General features: G+C 42.7%; 1 protein-coding gene across 4 annotated transcripts in view; it reads left to right on the top strand.

The window, feature by feature from the left end:
* The window catches only part of LOC118366294 (muskelin-like), a 39,431-nt gene that overhangs the window by 3,549 nt on the left and 15,395 nt on the right, over positions 1 to 20,487 (top strand). For 2 of the 4 annotated variants that reach the window (XR_008089100.1, XM_052492237.1), the window contains exons 2-10: positions 8,310 to 8,379; positions 12,322 to 12,464; positions 12,567 to 12,655; positions 12,830 to 12,939; positions 13,558 to 13,750; positions 14,124 to 14,258; positions 14,465 to 14,530; positions 19,693 to 19,805; positions 20,138 to 20,350. Coding sequence is in view for 3 of the 4 variants with exons in the window: in XM_052492237.1 (XP_052348197.1) it covers positions 8,310 to 8,379; positions 12,322 to 12,464; positions 12,567 to 12,655; positions 12,830 to 12,939; positions 13,558 to 13,750; positions 14,124 to 14,258; positions 14,465 to 14,530; positions 19,693 to 19,805; positions 20,138 to 20,350 (1,132 nt within the window). In the remaining variant the exon portion in view is untranslated. The remainder of the gene's footprint in view (positions 1 to 8,309; positions 8,380 to 12,321; positions 12,465 to 12,566; positions 12,656 to 12,829; positions 12,940 to 13,557; positions 13,751 to 14,123; positions 14,259 to 14,464; positions 14,531 to 19,692; positions 19,806 to 20,137; positions 20,351 to 20,487) is intronic. The other 2 variants (XM_035748852.2, XM_052492238.1) reach the window with 2 other exon arrangements.

Genomic DNA, 20,487 nt, shown 5'->3' with positions numbered 1-20,487 from the left:
ACTCCGATCAGAATTGTATCAGTGTGCTCCGGATGCAATGTGTTACCCACTGTCCTACAAATCTCTGCAGAACGCATCGGAGTATAATTATTGTAGGCCTACATTGACGGGCACGAGCTGTCTTTCAATCATGCAGTCACAAGATGCGTGTTTGAGATCAGTGACCCTAACCACGTGTGCACATTGGTTGATATTCATTGCTTGTTAGTGAGTTATTTACCCAGTTATAGCAGATTTGTGGTCAGCAATGAAAATCCTGGAAAAGTCATGGTGTGCATCACCTGCCTGTGCCAGAGGGATGGATTTACGCAGAAGGTAAATTAAAGATAATCAGCCAAACTCCACCATGTTTTCAATTGGCTATCTCACTATTCAACTATTTCGCTATCAGCATGTATTAATGTCATGTTCAATGTCCTAAAATAACTTTCCAATGGCCCTCGTGTATAACTGCAGATGGCCGACACGCAGTTGATAGTTTGATAAAACCAACACTGCATACTCCGGTTGTAAAACCGTATATGGCCGACACGCAGTTGATAGTTTGATAAAACCAATACTGCATACTCCGGTTGTAAAACCGTATATGGCCGACACGCAGTTGATAGTTTGATAAAACCAATACTGCATACTCCGGTTGTAAAACCGTATATGGCCGACACGCAGTTGATAGTGTGATAAAACCAATACTGCGTACTCCGGTTGTAAAACCGTATATGGCCGACACGCAGTTGATAGTTTGATAAAACCAATACTGCATACTCCGGTTGTAAAACCGTATATGGCCGACACGCAGTTGATAGTTTGATAAAACCAATACTGCATACTCCGGTTGTAAAACCGTATATGGCCGACACGCAGTTGATAGTTTGATAAAACCAATACTGCATACTCCGGTTGTAAAACCGTATATGGCCGACACGCAGTTGATAGTTTGATAAAACCAATACTGCATACTCCGGTTGTAAAACCGTATATGGCCGACACGCAGTTGATAGTTTGATAAAACCAATACTGCATACTCCGGTTGTAAAACCGTATATGGCCGACACGCAGTTGATAGTTTGATAAAACCAATACTGCATACTCCGGTTGTAAAACCGTATATGGCCGACACGCAGTTGATAGTTTGATAAAACCAATACTGCATACTCCGGTTGTAAAACCGTATATGGCCGACACGCAGTTGATAGTTTGATAAAACCAATACTGCATACTCCGGTTGTAAAACCGTATATGGCCGACACGCAGTTGAAAGCTTGATAAAACCAATACTGCGTACTCCGGTTGTAAAACCGTATATGGCAGACACGCAGTTGATAGTTTGATAAAACCAATACTGCGTACTCCGGTTGTAAAACCGTATATGGCCGACACGCAGTTGATAGTTTGATAAAACCAATACTGCGTACTCCGGTTGTAAAACCGTATATGGCCGACACGCAGTTGATAGTTTGATAAAACCAATACTGCGTACTCCGGTTGTAAAACCGTATATGGCCGACACGCAGTTGATAGTTTGATAAAACCAATACTGCATACTCCGGTTGTAAAACCGTATATGGCCGACACGCAGTTGAAAGCTTGATAAAACCAATACTGCATACTCCGGTTGTAAAACCGTATATGGCCGACACGCAGTTGATAGTTTGATAAAACCAATACTGCATACTCCGGTTGTAAAACCGTATATGGCCGACACGCAGTTGATAGTTTGATAAAACCAATACTGCGTACTCCGGTTGTAAAACCGTATATGGCCGACACGCAGTTGAAAGCTTGATAAAACCAATACTGCGTACTCCGGTTGTAAAACCGTATATGGCCGACACGCAGTTGATAGTTTGATAAAACCAATACTGCGTACTCCGGTTGTAAAACCGTATATGGCCGACACGCAGTTGATAGTTTGATAAAACCAATACTGCGTACTCCGGTTGTAAAACCGTATATGGCAGACACGCAGTTGATAGTTTGATAAAACCAATACTGCGTACTCCGGTTGTAAAACCGTATATGGCCGACACGCAGTTGATAGTTTGATAAAACCAATACTGCATACTCCGGTTGTAAAACCGTATATGGCCGACACGCAGTTGATAGTTTGATAAAACCAATACTGCATACTCCGGTTGTAAAACCGTATATGGCCGACACGCAGTTGATAGTTTGATAAAACCAATACTGCATACTCCGGTTGTAAAACCGTATATGGCCGACACGCAGTTGATAGTTTGATAAAACCAATACTGCCTACTCCGGTTGTAAAACCGTATATGGCCGACACGCAGTTGATAGTTGATAAAACCATACATACTCCGGTTGTAAAACCGTATGTGTCTCAAGCTCTCAAAATTGGATAAGATTCTCCTCTGTTCAATACTGGCCATGTAATTCTGACAGGATATTCCAATAATATTTATTCAACTAATTGACAAGTAGCCCATATGCTGTCAAGATCTCCCCTGAACACTGACTATTTTAACCTTACAAATAGATAAACATTTAGGTCTGCTACCTCACCCGCCTTAGCCATTTGATCCCTTGTTCATTGAATGAGGGATCTCTTTTATAAAAACGTAAAGTATTTGGTTGTAATTGTAATGTTGCAGGATGGTAAACCATCCTCTATGAAATTCCAGGAGAGCTACTGGGTTTGCAGGCTTTTGCTCCAGCCCTGCTGGAGCACACCACATTGTAAAATATCAGCTGCTCAACAGGACCTTGATATGCTGACTCTGGTTTGTTTGAGCAGGGTTGTGTCAAAAGCCTGGACACCCCAGTAGCTCTCCAGATGGAAGGTTGACGGACCACGTGTTTTATACACTAGCCAGTCTGCAGTATTTAACTTTTTTTTTTGGGGGGGGGGGTTTAAGTCAATCAAATTAAATAAAATGTAATTATAAATACCTTTTTTACATCAGCAGATGTTACAAGGTGCTTATACAGAAACCCAGCCTAAAAGCCAGCAATGCAGATGGCTAGGAAAAACTCCCTGGAAGGCAGGAACCTAGGAAGAAACCGAGGGAGGATCCAGGCTCTGAGGGGTGGCATGTCCTCTTCTGGCTGTGCCGGTTGGAGATTACAAGAGAACATGGCCATTAAAGCCAGCTCAAGATGCAAGTGCCTTGGTTAAGGCCACAACAGCAAGAGATGCTGCATCAGTGGCGATTTTATAATCTAAATCCAGGTGGGGCAAAAAAAAAAAAGTGGGATGTATGCCAGCAAAGCCACTAAACTATATTAATTATAATGGTGATGGTGACAAATGGTGCCCACAAACGGTTAGGACCTACAGAAAGCTGTCCCAACAGCAGTCCCAACACTTTACCACTGCTACATCTGGCTATTAGCGGAGCCTTGTCTGGCAGCAAAACAGTTCATTCAGCCTTGTTTACTGTCTTTAAAAAAACATAGCTGATATGGCTGACTTGCTTAAACTCATGTGGTTTCTACTGATAATTGAGATGTACAAACTATGGCATAAGGGGACGACAAGCGGATAAGAGGCAATCCATCATTTAGATTAAGACATTCATGAGCCAGCTTGGACGGACAAAGTCAATAACAAGTTGCTCGGCACTTTTGTTATTTACAGAGACAGAATTCAGAACATGGGCCGTTCTTAGTGTTCTCCCTGTACACCAAGTCAACCGTAGGATAAATAAAGGGGACATATAAGCAGACAATGAAAGCTCTTACAATATTCAGTGAAATTAAGAGGTGAAAATAGACCAAATTATTAGGGCGAGGCTCTTGGGCTACTAACAGTTTACTACACAACATACACTTAGTTTTACTGTCTTAGCTACAGTATACATATCTCGCTGGCATATTACATCATCTATGCAGCAGCATACAATACATTTTTGGACTCACCTTGATGTGCCTTGCTCACTTAAACAGGAAGGTGGTTCGGCGGTCCTTCGTGGGCAAATTTTGTCATTAAAGTCTGGCATTCTCTAGATTTATAGTGCTTTCAAAACAACTGGGAACTCGGGGAAAGTTGTGAATCATGATGATGGCAGTGATCTTCAGGTCGTAGCTTTAGAAAGAGGCCAGAGTTCCGAATTTCACAATTGAGTTGAATGAAAGTTCAAAACGTATTTTCCCAGTCGTAGCTCATTTTTCCAGAGTTCCCAGTTGTCTTGAGCTCACTAAAGTCAGATTTTGCAGTTCTATGTTATGTTGTTTTGGGCACAGCACATCATGCTTCATTAACAGTATGGCCAATGTTGAATGTTTATAATTTTAAACTAGGAAAAGAGACCCTTATTCCTTCGACTTGGGGCCCACTGCCACTCCATTGAATAGAAAGATAATGATTGCTTTGCAATGCTTGCAGTTAGCCACTGATTCCTTCCAAACAACTTATTGTTGAATTTGTGATTTCCAACTTGTTGCGTAATGTTTGTCCAATAGCCGATGACCACCAACACTTTTTATATGTAATTTCTCTTCATATGACATTAAAAAGGATTTGCCAGTAGATTGTCAACTTGATTCATGATGATGATTGTCAACTTGATTCATGATGATGATTGCCAACTAAGATTTTGAAAGTCCCCCCTTATCTCAGCTCGCTAGTCACCATAGCATCACCCACCTGTAGCACGCGCTCCAGCAGGTATATGTCACTGGTCACCCCCAAAACCAATTCTTTCTTTGGCCGCCTCTCCTTCCAGTTCTCTGCTACCAATGACTGGAACGAACTACAAAAATCTCTGAAACTGGAAACACAAAAATCTCTGAAACTGGAAACACTTACAGTGCCTTGCGAAAGTATTCGGCGCCCTTGAACTTTGCGACCTTTTGCCACATTTCAGGCTTCAAACATAAAGATATAAAACTGTATTTTTTTGTGAAGAATCAACAACAAGTGGGACACAATCATGAAGTGCAATGATATTTCAAACTTTTTTAACAAATCAAAAACTGAAAAATTGGGCGTGCAAAATTATTCAGCCCCCTTAAGTTAATACTTTGTAGCGCCACCTTTTGCTGTGATTACAGCTGTAAGTCGCTTGGGGTATGTCTATCAGTTTTGCACATCGAGAGACTGGAATTTTTCCCCATTCCTCCTTGCAAAACAGCTCGAGCTCAGTGAGGTTGGATGGAGAGCATTTGTGAACAGCAGTTTTCAGTTCTTTCCACAGATTCTCGATTGGATTCAGGTCTGGACTTTGACTTGGCCATTCTAACACCTGGATATGTTTATTTTTGAACCATTCCATTGTAGATTTTGCTTTGTTTTGGATCATTGTCTTGTTGGAAGACAAATCTCCGTCCCAGTCTCAGGTCTTTTGCAGACTCCATCAGGTTTTCTTCCAGAATGGTCCTGTATTTGGCTCCATCCATCTTCCCATCAATTTTAACCATCTTCCCTGTCCCTGCTGAAGAAAAGCAGGCCCAGACCATGATGCTGCCACCACCATGTTTGCCAGTGGAGATGGTGTGTTCAGGGTGATGAGCTGTGTTGCTTTTACGCCAAACATAATGTTTTGCATTGTTGCCAAAAAGTTCAATTTTGGTTTCATCTGACCAGAGCACCTTCTTCCACATGTTTGGTGTGTCTCCCAGGTGGCTTGTGGCAAACTTTAAATGACACTTTTTATGGATATGTTTAAGAAATGTCTTTCTTCTTGCCACTCTTCCATAAAGGCCAGATTTGTGCAATATACGACTGATTGTTGTCCTATGGACAGAGTCTCCCAACTCAGCTGTAGATCTCTGCAGTTCATCCAGAGTGATCATGGGCCTCTTGGCTGCATCTCTGATCAGTCTTCTCCTTGTATGAGCTGAAAGTTTAGAGGGACAGCCAGGTCTTGGTAGATTTGCAGTGGTCTGATACTCCTTCCATTTCAATATTATCGCTTGCACAGTGCTCCTTGGGATGTTTAAAGCTTGGGGAATCTTTTTGTATCCAAATCCGGCTTTAAACTTCTTCACAACAGTATCTCGGACCTGCCTGGTGTGTTCCTTGTTCTTCATGATGCTCTCTGCGCTTTTAACGGACTTCTGAGACTATCACAGTGTAGGTGCATTTATACGGAGACTTGATTACACACAGGTGGATTGTATTTATCATCATTAGTCATTTAGGTCAACATCATTTAGTGAGGATCATTCAGAGATCCTCACTAAACTTCTGGAGAGAGTTTGCTGCACTGAAAGTAAAGGGGCTGAATAATTTTGCACGCCCATTTTTTTCAGTTTTTGATTTGTTAAAAATTTTGGAAATATCCAATAAATGTCATTCCACTTCATGATTGTGTCCCACTTGTTGTTGATTCTTCACAAAAAAATAGAGTTTATGTTTGAAGCCTGAAATGTGGCAAAAGGTCGCAAAGTTCATGGAGGCCGAATACTTTCGCAAGGCACTGTATCTCCCTCACTAGCTTTAAGCACCAGCTGTCAGAGCAGCTCACAGATTACTGCACCTGTACATGGCCTGTCTATAATTTAGCCCAAACAACTACCTCTTTCCCTACTGTATTTATTTATATTATTTATTTATTTATTTTGCGCCGTTGCACCCCATTATTTTTATTTCTACTTTGCACATTCTTGCATTGCAAATCTACCATTCCAGTGTTTTACTTGCTATATTGTATTTACTTTGCCAACATGGCCTTTTTTTGCCTTCACCTCCCTTATCAAACCTCATTTGCTCGCATCGTATATAGACTTGTTTCTACTGTATTATTGACTGTATGTTTGTTGACTGTATGTTTGTTTTACTCCATGTGTAACTCTGTGTCGTTGTATGTGTCGAACTGCTTTGCTTTATCTTGGCCAGGTCGCAATTGTAAATGAGAACTTGTTCTCAACTTGCCTACCTGGTTATAAAGGTGAAATAAATAAATAAGTATGATGTTGACATGATCAGTCCAATCAAAGATAAAGATAAAGATAAAATGTGATTTGAAGTAATTTTATCTGTGGCCGTTGACATTGAGCCTTCATGGATGGGCACTTCTAATGTAACTCTATGGCAGCACCCAAGGGGTTTGAATTTTCTAGCTCAGTGTCCCAATGAGTGACAGAATACTGAGCCAACCATGGTGCAACGCTCTGTATTTTCTGCTGGCTTTATCCACCACCATAGAGAGCACTGAGCTGGGCTGAAACACCTGCTTTTTGGAGCTGTCTTACTCAAGGAAACAAAAAGAGACCATATATGTATGCGGTTTTATTAACTCAATATATTTATTTACATTGTTTGCAAACTGATGTGACACATTAATGCCAAAATAACATGCAAAAAATGGGACTCCAAACAGGCTCTGCCCTGAATGACGGGTCGCCACTGTATAATACATGGGAGCAGAGAGCAGCAGCCTTCCATTGTCAATAACAGTGATGATAATGAATGTTATTTTGTGAAGTGGTTCCTTGCATCATACAACACCATTTTCGGGTGGGGAGGGGGTGGGGCAAGTGACTTGAGCTTTTGGACGAGTTCAAAAAAAGCTTCTAATTTCTCTTCTGGGCTTGACATTAACATTTTTAGACATACAGAATAAGTTTTATATAAGTTCTTAACTTCACTATTGTTTTTTGATATATTTCTAATACCTTTTAAAGACATGCTCCGGTACTTTGGCAACTACTTAAACCTTCTGCTTTGGGCTCGATGTGTCAATGTGTAGTTCATATACGCTTAATCTTTGAGCAGAATAACTGTCTTAGTTCAATTAGCCACTAAATTCCTAGTTCGAAAGGAACTCTTTTTCTGGAAGCTGTGCTGCACCATTTTCCCCCACGTGGGCCAGCCCCCTAGCAATTAGTTAAACCAAATGAGCTTTAGCCCCTCGCCATAAGCGAGACATCTAGCAAGATACCCACACAGCAGAGCGAGTGAGAGCGCAGTGATGTGTTGCACATACAGTATCATCACATGTGACGTAATATGCCATTTTCGGGGACCATTTTTGGCTCGTGAGTGCAATTTTCAGAACTACTGGCTAAAAACTATACAAAAGTACAGGAGAATCCATTTGACTTTTTCCTGGTAAATGTTTTCTAAGGCCCCGTTTCCTCCCGTTTGACCAGAAATCGAGGCTAGTACTTTTGCCTCAATTTTAAGATGGAAAATTGATTAAAAATGTATCTATGCCTTCCCCAAAATATACACTCTTAGCTTTTATTTGACTCCCAATTTGATACGCTGTTATGAACTCCCTGCACATGTGGTGCTCGTGGGTCCTTTTACATGGATATTACCCTATCCTTTTGCTCACAACAAATGATGGTTGGTTGTTGGCTGAAACATGTCCTTTCTCCCATCTTTCCCTTTCTGTGTGTAGAAACATCTTGGTGGACAAACCCAATGACCAGTCCTCCAGGTGGTCGTCTGAGAGCAACTACCCTCCACAGGTAACGTCTGCTGTGCCCCGCCCACATAGACACCTGTCTCATACTCAGGCTTTCCTGTCACTCACACACCTTCCATGCCTTGTGCCTTGCCTGTCTTGGGATGGGGCTCTTCTGTAGAGGGTCTGTGCTTAGTTGCATACAACACCCGTGCTCTCATTTCACTGGTGGCTGCTAAATAGGAGCGCCTAATAGACGGGTTGGTTGTTTAGCAACAAAACTGACGCGCATTCAACTATGGGGCAAAAGACTGCGTTGACTTAGATTGTTGACAACATGTAAACTATATTTTGTCTCCAGCATTTATTGAAACATAAATACATTTGCACAAAGAACACTTCTCAAATACATCGTTACACTTGTTTGTTTGCTAGCTAGGGAATTATAGCCTCTTTAGCATTAACATGAAATCAGTCTCAACACCTTGAACAAGACATGGTATAGTTCAAGAAAAATATTAAACTAGTTGAAACAAGTCACTTACGATTCCCCACATGGCAGTTTCTTGTCACTGTTGGTAGCTATCATAAAGAATCATTAAGTCCACGGGCTTCTGCCCCATAGAAGCGTGCATTGTCAGCTAACACATCTTTAGTATGCACGTCTTGACCCCAATGACTTGCACTTGCACTTTTGTGAGTAGGAAGTGGCCCAGCATAGCGTGTTTGACTGTCTTGTGGTTATGGGCAGAGGAAATTGAAACTTTGTTTTTGCTGTAAGAGGAAACTAAGCATGACAGTCTTAACCACCCAAGCTAGACATTCAATTGTGGCAGAGGCAAAACGCCACTGCACCTGTTTACGTCAAATACGTTACACTCTCTAAAAATGTTGAACTCTCATCAACTGCTTTTATCTTTTCAAAGAGAGGGAGGTTGTTGAGAGGTAGAGCCTTCAAAATAATTATACTGAACAAATGATAAAACCATACCCCATAAATCATAAATGAAGCCTGAGTCCTTTCATATAAATGTTTTATAATGGTTTCTATGACAACAAGAATCGACAAAGCATTGAGATACGGGTCTTTCATTAGCAAGTGTGCCATGTTTTTAGGTGACAGGACTGTTTTGGAAAAGAAAGATCGATATACCCAAGCCTAGGAATAATCCCTCTGTGTTAAATGTACCCTAGGCGATAACCTAATGAGATGCAATATATCTGCCTTATTATTGATGAAAACTGTTGAAGATGGAACCGTATCAGAGGACCCATTAGTAAGCCTAGCAGATGCACTCTGGTAGTGGATGGTTATTGCTCACTCACACAGCCATTTAAACCCACAGGATTTGTAGAAACATGGGTCTCCAGGGATTGTGGGTTGCCTGGTTTCCGGAAAGCAGATTTAATCAATGTTCTATCTGTACTGCTCTATCCCCTCTCTCTCCTAGAGGGTTCAACCCGGTGCCCTGTCCGGTCGGCAGCAGATATGCCCAGGCTAGTTACCACTCCAGTGACCTGTGAACATGGCAAATCAAATGTATTAGTCACATGCGCTGAATACAACAGGTCACCTTACAGTGAAATGCTTACTTATGAGCCCCTCACCTGACAGTGCATTTAAAAAAAATATGGATAAGAGATAAAAGTAACTAGTAATTAAAGAGGAGCAGTAAGAAATACCAATATATACAGGGGGGTGCCGGTACAGAGTCAATGTGCAGGGGCACCGGTTAGTTGAGGTAGTATGTACATGTAGGTAGAGTTATTAAAGTGACTATGCATAGATCACAGCAATGTGAATAGTCTGGGTAGCCATTTGACTAGATGTTCAGGAGTCTTGTGGCTTGGGGGTAGAAGCTGTTTAGAGGCCTCTTGGACCTAGACTTGGTGCTCCGGTATCGCTTGACGTCTGGTATCAGCGAGAACAGTCTATGACTAGGGTGGCTGGAATCTTTGACATTTTTCAGTGCCTTCCTCTGACACATCCTGGTATAAAGGTCCTGGATGGCAGGAAGCTTGGCCCCAGTGATGTGCTGGGCTGTTCGCACTAGCCTCTGTAGTGCCTTGCAGTCGTAGGCCGAGCAGTTGCCATACCAGGCAGTGATGCACCCAGGCAGGATGCTCTCAACATTGCAGCTGTAGAACCTTTTGAGGATCTGAGGACCCATGCCAAATCTTTTCAGTCTCCTGAGGGGGAATAGGTTTTGTTGTGCCTGCTTCACGACTGTCATGGTGTGCTTAGACCATGTTAGTTTGTTGGTGATGTGGACACCAAGAAACTTGAAGCTCTCAACCTGCTCCGCTGCAGCCCCATCGATGAGAATGGGGGCGCGCTTGGTCCGTTTTTTTCTGCAGTCCACAATCATCTCCTTTGTCTTGATCACGTTGAGGGAGAGGTTGTTGTTGTCCTGGCACCACATGGCCAGGTCTCTGACGACCTCCCTATAGGCTGTCTCGTTGTTGTCGGTGATCAGGCCTACCACTGTTGTCATTGGCAAATTTAATGATGGTATTGGAGTCGTGCTTGGCCATGCAGTCATGAGTGAACAGGGGAGTACAGGAGGGGGCTGAGCACGGGCCCCTGTGTTGAGGATCAGCGTGGCGTATGTGTTGTTACCTTCCCTTACCACCTGGGGGTGGCCCGCCAGGAAGTCCAGGATCCAGTTGCAGAGGGATGTGTTTAGCTTATTGATGATTTTTGAGGGCAGTGGTGTTGAACGCTGAGTCAATGAATAGCATTCTCACATAGGTGTTCCTTCTGTCCATGTGGGAAAGGGCAGTGTGGAGTGCAATGGAGACTGTATCATCTGTGGACCTGTTGGGGCAGTATGCAAATTGGAGTGGGTCTAGGGTTTCTGGGATGATGGTGTTGATGTGAGTCATGACCAGCCTTTCAACGCACTTCATGGCTACAGACATGTGTGCTACGGGTCGGTAGTCATTTAGGCAGGTTACCTTAGTGTTCTTGGGCACAGGCACAATGGTGGTCTGCTTAAAACATGTTGGTATTCCAGACTCGGACAGGGGCAAGCCACTTACGAGTTGGTCAGCGCATGCTCTCAGTACACGTCCTGGTAATCCATCTGGCCCTACGGCCTTGTGAATATTGACCTTTCTAAAGGTCTTACTCGCATCGGCTGCGGAGAGCGCGATCACACAGTCATCCAGTACAGCTGGTCCTCTCATGAATGTTTCAGTGGTATTTGCCTCGAAGTGAGCATATAAGTAGTTTAGCCTCTCCGGTAGGCTCGTGTCACTGGCAGCTCTCATAGTCTGTAATGGTTTGCAGGCCCTGCCACATTTGGCGGGCGTCAGAGCCAGTGTAGTAAGACTCTATCTTAGTCCTGTATTGACGCTTTGCCTGTTTGATGGTTCGTCGGAGGGCATAGCGGGATTTCTTAGAAGCTTCCGGGTTATAGTCCCGCTCATTGAAAGCGGCAGCTCTAGCCTTTAGCTCAGTGAAGATGCTGCCTATAATCCATGGTTTCTGTTTGGGTTATGTACGTACGGTCACTGTGGGGATGACGTCATCGATGCACTTATTGATGAAGCCAATGACTGATGTGGTGCACTCCTCAATGCCATTGGAGGTATCCTGGAACATTTTCCAGTCTGTGCCAGCAAAACAGTTCTGTAGCTTTAGCATCTGCTTCATCTGACCACTTTTTTATTAATCTAGTCACTGGTGCTTCCTGCTTTAATTGTTGCTTGTAAGCAGGAATCAGGAGGATAGAGTTATGGTCAGACTTGCCAAATGGAGGGTGAGGGAGAGCTTTGTCCCATAGTTTGACTGTGCAGCAGCTCGTATACACAGCACTTCTCCTCTGCTCTCTGTGCCATCTGCAGTGTTGTGAAACATGTTCGGAGAGCAGTAGAATGAAAACTGCAGTGTCATGTGTTGATAATATAGATCGGACACTGCATTATTATATATATATTATATATTATTATGAATTATTGTGAGAGACCGCTGATCAGATTCTCCCCTCTATTTTCCCTCCAGTACTTAATGTTGAAATTGGAACGGCCATCAATCGTTCAGAGCATCACCTTTGGGAAGTATGAGAAGACTCACGTGTGTAACCTGAAGAAGTTCAAAGTGTTTGGTGGGATGAGTGAAGAGAACATGACAGAACTCCTGTCCAGGTGAGAGCAGAGGGACAGTGAACTGTATTGCTTTACTGTATAATTAACCTACCTTACTGTCTGTACCATATTTATTTAATGTGATCTTCTATTTCTCTGCAGTGGCCTGAAAAATGACTACAACAAGGAGACCTTCACCTTGAAGCACAAGATTGACGAACAGATGTTTCCCTGCAGATTTGTTAAAATAGGTGAGTTTGGAGATGGAATGGGCCCAAGGCTTGGGCCTATGTGTTGTACAGACTCTGTCCAGCTTGAAAATGATTAGAGTGAAGGGATGCTACACGGCTGGAGATGGAAATAAGTCAAAATGGCAAAATAGTTGATGATTTTAAATTATAGACCGTTCTCTCTGTCTCTCTCAGTGCCTCTGATGTCTTGGGGGCCCAGTTTTAACTTCAGTATCTGGTACATTGAGCTGCATGGCATAGAGGAACCTGACTTAGTGCAGCCCTGCCTTAACTGGTACAGCAAGGTGAGCCTGCCTCTGAGACGCACGCACTCACATACACAGTTGGGGTTAAGGGAGAGAATCTGTCTGAGTGGGTACTTAAGCAATAAGGCCAGAGAGGGTGTGGTATTTGCGGAGTGCCTGGATACAGCCCTTCATCGTGGTATATTGGCCATGTACTACCAACCCCAGAGGTGCCTTTTTGATATTATAAACTGGTAACCAATGTAATTAGAGCAATAACAATAATATTTTGTCATACCTATGGTATACGGTCTGATATACCACGGCTGTCAGCCAATCAGCATTCAGGACTCGAACCACCCAGTTTAAGCAATAAGGACCTAGGAGGTGCGGTATATGGACAATATACCACGGCTAAGTGCTGTTCTTATGTACGATGCCCTTAGCCGTGGTATATTGGCCATATACCACAAAACCCTGAGGTGCCTTATTGCTGTTATAAACTGGTTACCAATGTAATTAGAACAGATGCTTATTTTTTTTTTGTCATGCTCATGGTATACGGTCTGATGTACCACAGCTTTCAGCCAATTCAGGGCTCGAACCACCTAGTTTATAATATGAAGTATAACATATGTGATGAAAACATTGATCAAATATGGAGCTGTATTCCTCTAGTACCGGGAACAGGAAGCGATCCGCCTGTGCCTGAAGCACTTCCGGCAGCATAACTACACAGAGGCCTTTGAGTCGCTGCAGAAGAAGACACGCATCGCGTTGGAACACCAAATGCTGACACACCTCCACGACCGCCTGGTACTCCGTGGAGACTTTGACGCCTGTGAGGAGCTCATCGACAAAGCTGTCAAAGGTCCTGACACCCACACCTCCTCAGAAAGACCGATGGGGGCTGGACCTACTGCCCTGTACACATCAACTTCAATACAACTACATGACCTCAATCATCATACTAACTACAGACCTCTACCATCCCATGACTGAGGCTTATATTTAGCTCATGAATTCAGTGGATACCATAGTGATTCATTATTTACACTATAGATCCATGTATCTCTACATTACTTTTTCATTTTTATCAGATTGGTTTGCAACCACGGCATGGCAATGTCATCCTGACATCCTCCTTTCTTTTTGAGATTGAAAAGGTAACAAAACTATTCACTTCTATCTCCTGGCTAAAATAATCTGGACAATCTTCCTGTGTTTGACATCTTCCTCTGTAGACGGTTTATTTAACCAATACATCAGCCAGCAAGAGTACAAGCCAAGATGGAGTCAGATCATCCCCAAGAGTAACAAAGGTACAGCCTCGCAAGAGCCAAGCCCAGATGACATGAACAGTGAGACAAACTACTCAAGTAGGAAATGTTTTTTCATTAACAAAATGCTGTGGTACGCTGTGCGCCACCACTCTATAACGATTCATTAATGTTTTTCCCCCGTCTCCCTTTCTCTTTCTGCTCCTTTTCCATTTTCCTTCAACACTCCATCCCTCTCCTGCATTTGATTCCCTCCTTTCCCTCAACCCCTTTCTCGCGCTCTCCTGCTCCATCGCTCTCTCCAGGTAATGAGGATGACAACAGACCAGGGATGAGGGGAGGTCATCAGATGGTCATCGACGTTCAGACAGGTGAGGCATGCTAGCTCCACACCCCCTATAATGTCACCTATTACTTCAACTGGATTTCTCCTCTTCCAAATGTTATATTTAACTATAGCGGAAATTGACGTTTAGGTTCCATCCTCCGAAGAGTGACACAGGCTGCTAATACATATTCACGAATTGGGGATGGGAACGCCGTGGGTGCTTTCCACGTGGAGGGCACAAATAACAACAAGTAGGGCACCGACAGCTGTCAGTATAGCTAGCTTGCATGCTAACCTTATCTGGCTAACTAATATTATCCATTGCTACGCTGTATTCAAAATATTAGCCAGCTAGGCTATGGCTGGTTCTGGAGTTGGATTTGTCATAAGCGTGTAGGGAGAACTTCGCCACAGATGGATCGGGGAAACCAGTCCACAGTTTTGGCATCGTCCATAAATTGTGACTGGGAATCTGCCATAGAAATGGGAAGAATAATATAAAGCTCCGGTAAAATGGATAGTCTAACTATCTGGGTCGCAACTTTCACTGGGGACGCCCCCCCCCCCACATTCTGAAATGTCATTTTTGTTCCCCCAGTTTTATCATTGGAATGTGATACAAAACGAGACAAAGGGTGTGCTTTAGGACCATGAGGACGACACTGAGTGGTCGAGTAGCCTGCTTTGGAGTGTTTATCCAACTGGATAAGACTAAAGTTGCGCCCCTGCTAACTATTGAACGGTTTGGACTAGATGCATTTTTCTACATTGTAATGGACACGGTGAAGCCTTTAGTAGGCTCTTGCAATAGTTCTCACAGCTAGTGGAGGTGAAATGATAGGCTACAATGACTGCGTGCCGCAAATGATATGTAGCAACACCCTGAGCGCATCGGACAGGAAACACTAATATTTGATGTAACAACAGCACAAACTAGATAAACAAGTTCGTGGACTCTTTTGATTTCTAGCTGCACCAATCAAAGCAGTGGAGCGTGTTCAAAACCACTCATCTTAGGGGGGGGTCCAAAATGCAATCTTATCACACACAATTTTTAACAAGTGCAACTTGACAAATTATCCAATGAATTATGATAATTTGCTGGTAACAAAATGGAGGTGCAAAAACAAATTTGCGCCCCCTATTTTAATTTGCGCCATGGCTCAGGCAACAAAGTGTAGGCTACGGTTAAAAGCTGTAGCCAGAGAAGGAAGAGGATGCGAGACACCCCACTCACTGGTTCAGTGAAAGTCATTGAAGTAAGTAGACCAGACCCAGCTGCTATTGCATTGTTGTCTGTGGGAGACCAAACCCATTAACTAGACCGGATCTGACAAAGTTTTCCAATGGTAAACTGCCTGAGTGAACTCTTAGTTATCCGCCATCTTTGTTGTAGCCAAATATTCTCTATTATATTGCTCAGCTTAGTTGCGACTTTGCAGGTGTTTCTGATTAATAAACAATGCCATGCTGGTGGGTGGTACCATTTGATGTAAAACCCAGCCCTGAAACGAAATGTAGGCTAAAAATAATTTGTACGTCATTTCATAGGAAAAGACACGGCATTGGCACGAAGTTGCACGAAGTGGGCAGTTCGGGGTTGTCACTTCAAGCACAAATATATTCTACTTTGACTTAAACAATTACTTATTGCCTTAAATCGTTGTGTAACATCGTGGGTAAAGCTCTGGCCATCGTCTTTCAGTGGATTTCTACTGTCGCCTTTTAAAGCTGTTTTGCAGAGGACGGTGGTTATTTTAGTGCTCTGTAATGGTTTGGTGGCTTACTCGCCTGCAGGCGTTTGTAAAGACAAAGGCTTGTATTGTGCTCGTGTGTATACAGGCTGTGAGAAGCCTTGCATCTTGCTGGTCTGTCTCTCAGGCCCCGAGACACTGACAACTGTCTTGTTGGCCAATCCAGATGACCTAGAGTAACCCCCCCAACCAACCTACAAAAACCTCCACACAGTCTGCACGCCATGCAGACATTACCCCTGTGTGCTGCTCTGCTGATTTGCCATGCTTAAGGCCCATTGAACCTGTCCACCTCTGTGTTAATAATGCACTCATGCTACTCAATTCACGGGTTCTTCAGGACTTCTTCAGGACTTAAAGAATGGAACTGTTCTTTCTGCAATTGAAGTGATGATTTCCCCCAATATTCTGATGGTTGCACTCGGTATGTAGTCTAGTGTTTATCTTGAATAGCCTTTTTCTACTCGTTAACCCTTTACACTCATGGAACTTAGCCTCTGGATACGGCTACATTGCAATGTTTGAAGAAACGTACAGTTGAAGTCGGAAGTTTACATAACTTAGGTTGGCGTCATTAAAACTAGTTTTTTAACCACTCCACACATTTCTTGTTAACAAGCTATAGTTTTGGCAAGTCGGTTAGGACATTACTTTCTTCATGGCACGAGTAATTTTTCCAACGATTGTTTACAGACAGATTATTTCACATATCATTCACTGTATCACTATTCCAGTGGGTCAGAAGTTTACATACACTAAGTTGACTGTGCCTTTAAACCGCTTGGTAATTTCCAGAAAATGTCATGGCTTTAGAATCTTCTGATATGCTAATTGACATAATTTGAGTTGAAAAGTGCGAATCAATTCCAGAGCAACAGCAAAGGACCTTGTGAAGATGCTGGAAGAAAGCCACTGCTCCAAAACCGCCATAAAAAAAGCCAGACTACGGTTTGCAACTGCACATGGGGACAAAGATCATACTTTTTGGAGAAATGTCCTCTGGTCTGATGAAACAAAAATAGACCTGTTTAGCCATAATGACCATCATTATGTTTGGAGGAAAAAGGGGGAGGCTTGCAAGCCGAAGAACACCATCCCAACCGTGAAGCACGGGGTGGAAGCATCATGTTGTGGGGATGTTTTGCTGCAAGACTGGTGCACTTCACAAAATAGATGTCATCATGAGGAAAGGAAATTATGTGGATATATTGAAGCAACATCTCAAGACATCAGTCAGGAAGTTAAAGCTTGGTTGCAAATGGGTCTTCCAAATTGACAATGACCCTAAGCATACTTCCAAAGTTGTGGCAAAATGGCTTAAGGACAACAATGTCAAGGTGTTGGAGTGGCCATCACAAAGCCCTGACCTCAATCCTATAGAACATTTGTGGGCAGAACTGAAAAAGCATGTGTGAGCAAGGAGGCCTACAAACCTGACTCAGTTACACCAGCTCTGTCAGTGGGAATGGCCAGAATCCGCCCAACTTATTGTGGAAGGCTGCCTGAAACGTTTGACCCAAGTTAAACCATTTAAAAGGCAATGCTACCAAATACTTATTGAGTGTATGTACATTTCTGACCCAATGGGAATGTGATGAAAGAAATAAAAGCTGAAATCATTCTCTGTACTATTATTCTGACATTTCACATTCTTAAAATAAAGTGGTGATCCAGACTGACCTAAGACAGGGAATTTTTACTAGGATTTAATCAGCAATTGTGAATAACTGAGTTTAAATGTATTTGGCTAAGGTGTATGTAAACTTCCGACTTCAACTGTATGCATAACCATGGTAGCAATTGAAAGGGACCACTTCATAATATGGGGACATTATCGGACCAAAGTTGAGGACAACAGTCAAGCGTTAGATTAAGAGCTCTAACTTGTGTATCAAAGTGGCCACACATCTCTCCAACGTGTGCACAGTTACATTTCAATTCACTTTTATGGCTCAAGGAAAGAGCTTTCAATGATTTAGGTGCCTTTAAAAAATATATATATTTAGTTGTACTGTTGAATTGAAGTAAGCACACTTTTTAAAATGTATTTTGTATTTTTTGGAACACAGCCCTGCATCCCCATCACACAATTGTTTTCGCAATCCAAAATTGGTCCATTTATAAATTGCATTCTGGATTAGGTGGGCACAATTTGAAAGCTTATTCTCTTGCCAACATGACTTATAAAGTTATATGAGTTATAAAATACAGTGTTAGTGTTAGACTTTCAGAAGGCCCTTCAGAGAAAATGATACTCATTTTGGTGTGCATAGAATGGATTAATGCATTCAGCTGCAAATTGTCTTCACAATGTGACAAACAGGCTCCTTCTGTTTAAAAAAATAAATAGTCATAATTATGCCATGTCATCCTTGTAAATGTACATCAAATATTGGGATCATAAATGTTGATGATGTAAATGACATGATTTTCATCATATTGAAAAGCAAAGCGCACATTTGGACTCGGGTGTGTGGTTTGCTTGTATGACATCAAAGCAGTATTTATTATAATCGTCTCATCTTTCAAAACAAATCGAGTCCTCTTGATCTACAATATTCCCCTCTTTGACAAAACGTGCAAAAGTAGCCCAATTAGTGGGATGGACTAGTGGGGTGTGTGTCTGTATATCTTCTTGTTGCGCTTAGTACTGCTGTTTACGCCTATCCAGTTGAATCCTATACATCTCTGTAGGGGAGATCCTGAGTTCTGACGTCTTGTATGGCATGTTACTGTATGGTTGCTGGATCGAATCCCAGAGCTGGCAAGGTAAAAAAAAATCTGTCGTTCTGCCCCTGAACAAGGCAGTTAACCCACTGTTCCCCGGTAGGCCGTCATTGTAAATAAGAATTTGTTCTTAATTGACTTTCCTAGTTCAAAAAATAATGATTTGCCACTTTTCAACCAGTATACAGGTTTGAGTGTGAAGGGATAGTTTCAGGACCATTGTGTTTTACTGTAGTCTTCTTGGTGTTTCAGTATAGGCACCAGAGTAGTTCATTGATGTTGAATGCATCCAGCTGTCAGAGCAGCTCACAGATCACTGCACCTGTAAATAGTCCTCCAACTACCTCATTCCCATACTGTATGCATTTATTTATCTTGCTCCTTTGCACCCCAGTATCTCCACTTGCACATTCTTCTTCTGCACATCTATCACGCCAGTGTTTAATTGCTATATTGTAATTAATTTGCCACCATGGCCTATTTATTGCCTTATCTTACCTCATTTGCAAACACTGTATATAGACTTTTTCTACTGTGTTATTGATTGTATGTTTGTTTATTCTATGTGTAACTCTGTATGTGTCGAACTGCTTTGCTTTATCTTGGCCAGGTCGCAGTTGTAAATGAGAACTTGTTCTCAACTAGCATACCTGGTTAAATAAAGGTTAAATATATATTATTTAATCCCAGGTGTTGACCAGCGTTGGCTTCTTGTTTCCTACAGAGACGGTGTATCTTTTTGGGGGCTGGGACGGCACACAGGACCTGGCTGACTTCTGGGCCTACAGTGTTCAGGGGAACCAGTGGGTCTGCATCTCCAGAGACACAGAGAAGGAGGTGAGAGAGCAAGATGTATGAAAGAGAGAAGGATGGTTGAAAAGAGGAGTTATTGTGACATAAAATATTTATAGGAATGATCAGGATTATAACTGCAGTTTTCTTTGGTCAAGGTGAAGGTAATGTCTAACGAATGACGACAATGAAGATAATAGTTGAAAGCTTCACTATAGGAAAATATAACAAAGGTGTAACGTTATTGAGCAGGTACTGGATATCAACGAAGTTCAGTAAATGGTAGAAACTCTGTCGCCACATGGGAGCAGGGGGCCGAGTCGTCTCCTTTTTTATAGATAGTTGGTGTGATGGCTTACCCCCCTGTCCTCTCCCAGAGTGGTCCCAGTGCGCGGTCCTGTCACAAGATGTGCATCGACAGCCAGCGGCGGCAGATCTACACACTCGGCCGCTACCTAGACTCCAGCGTCAGGAACAGCAAGTCTCTGAAGAGTGACTTCTACCGCTACGATGTCGACGCCAACACCTGGACACTGCTCAGCGAGGACACGTCAGCCGACGGCGGGCCCAAGCTCGTCTTTGACCACCAGGTAACCTCTTTATCACTCCCCTCACAGAGCTGTATCACACACGTCCAAACTGGACTAAACTGGCTAGGACGGAATTGAAACACTGTGGGCTTCATTAAAAATAGGTTACAAGAGTTTTTGTTGGTTAAATAATTGGT

Source organism: Oncorhynchus keta, chromosome 33 (assembly GCF_023373465.1).
Source record: "Oncorhynchus keta strain PuntledgeMale-10-30-2019 chromosome 33, Oket_V2, whole genome shotgun sequence".
Classification (NCBI taxonomy): domain Eukaryota; kingdom Metazoa; phylum Chordata; class Actinopteri; order Salmoniformes; family Salmonidae; genus Oncorhynchus; species Oncorhynchus keta.
This window is presented reverse-complemented; position numbering and strand designations above follow the sequence as displayed.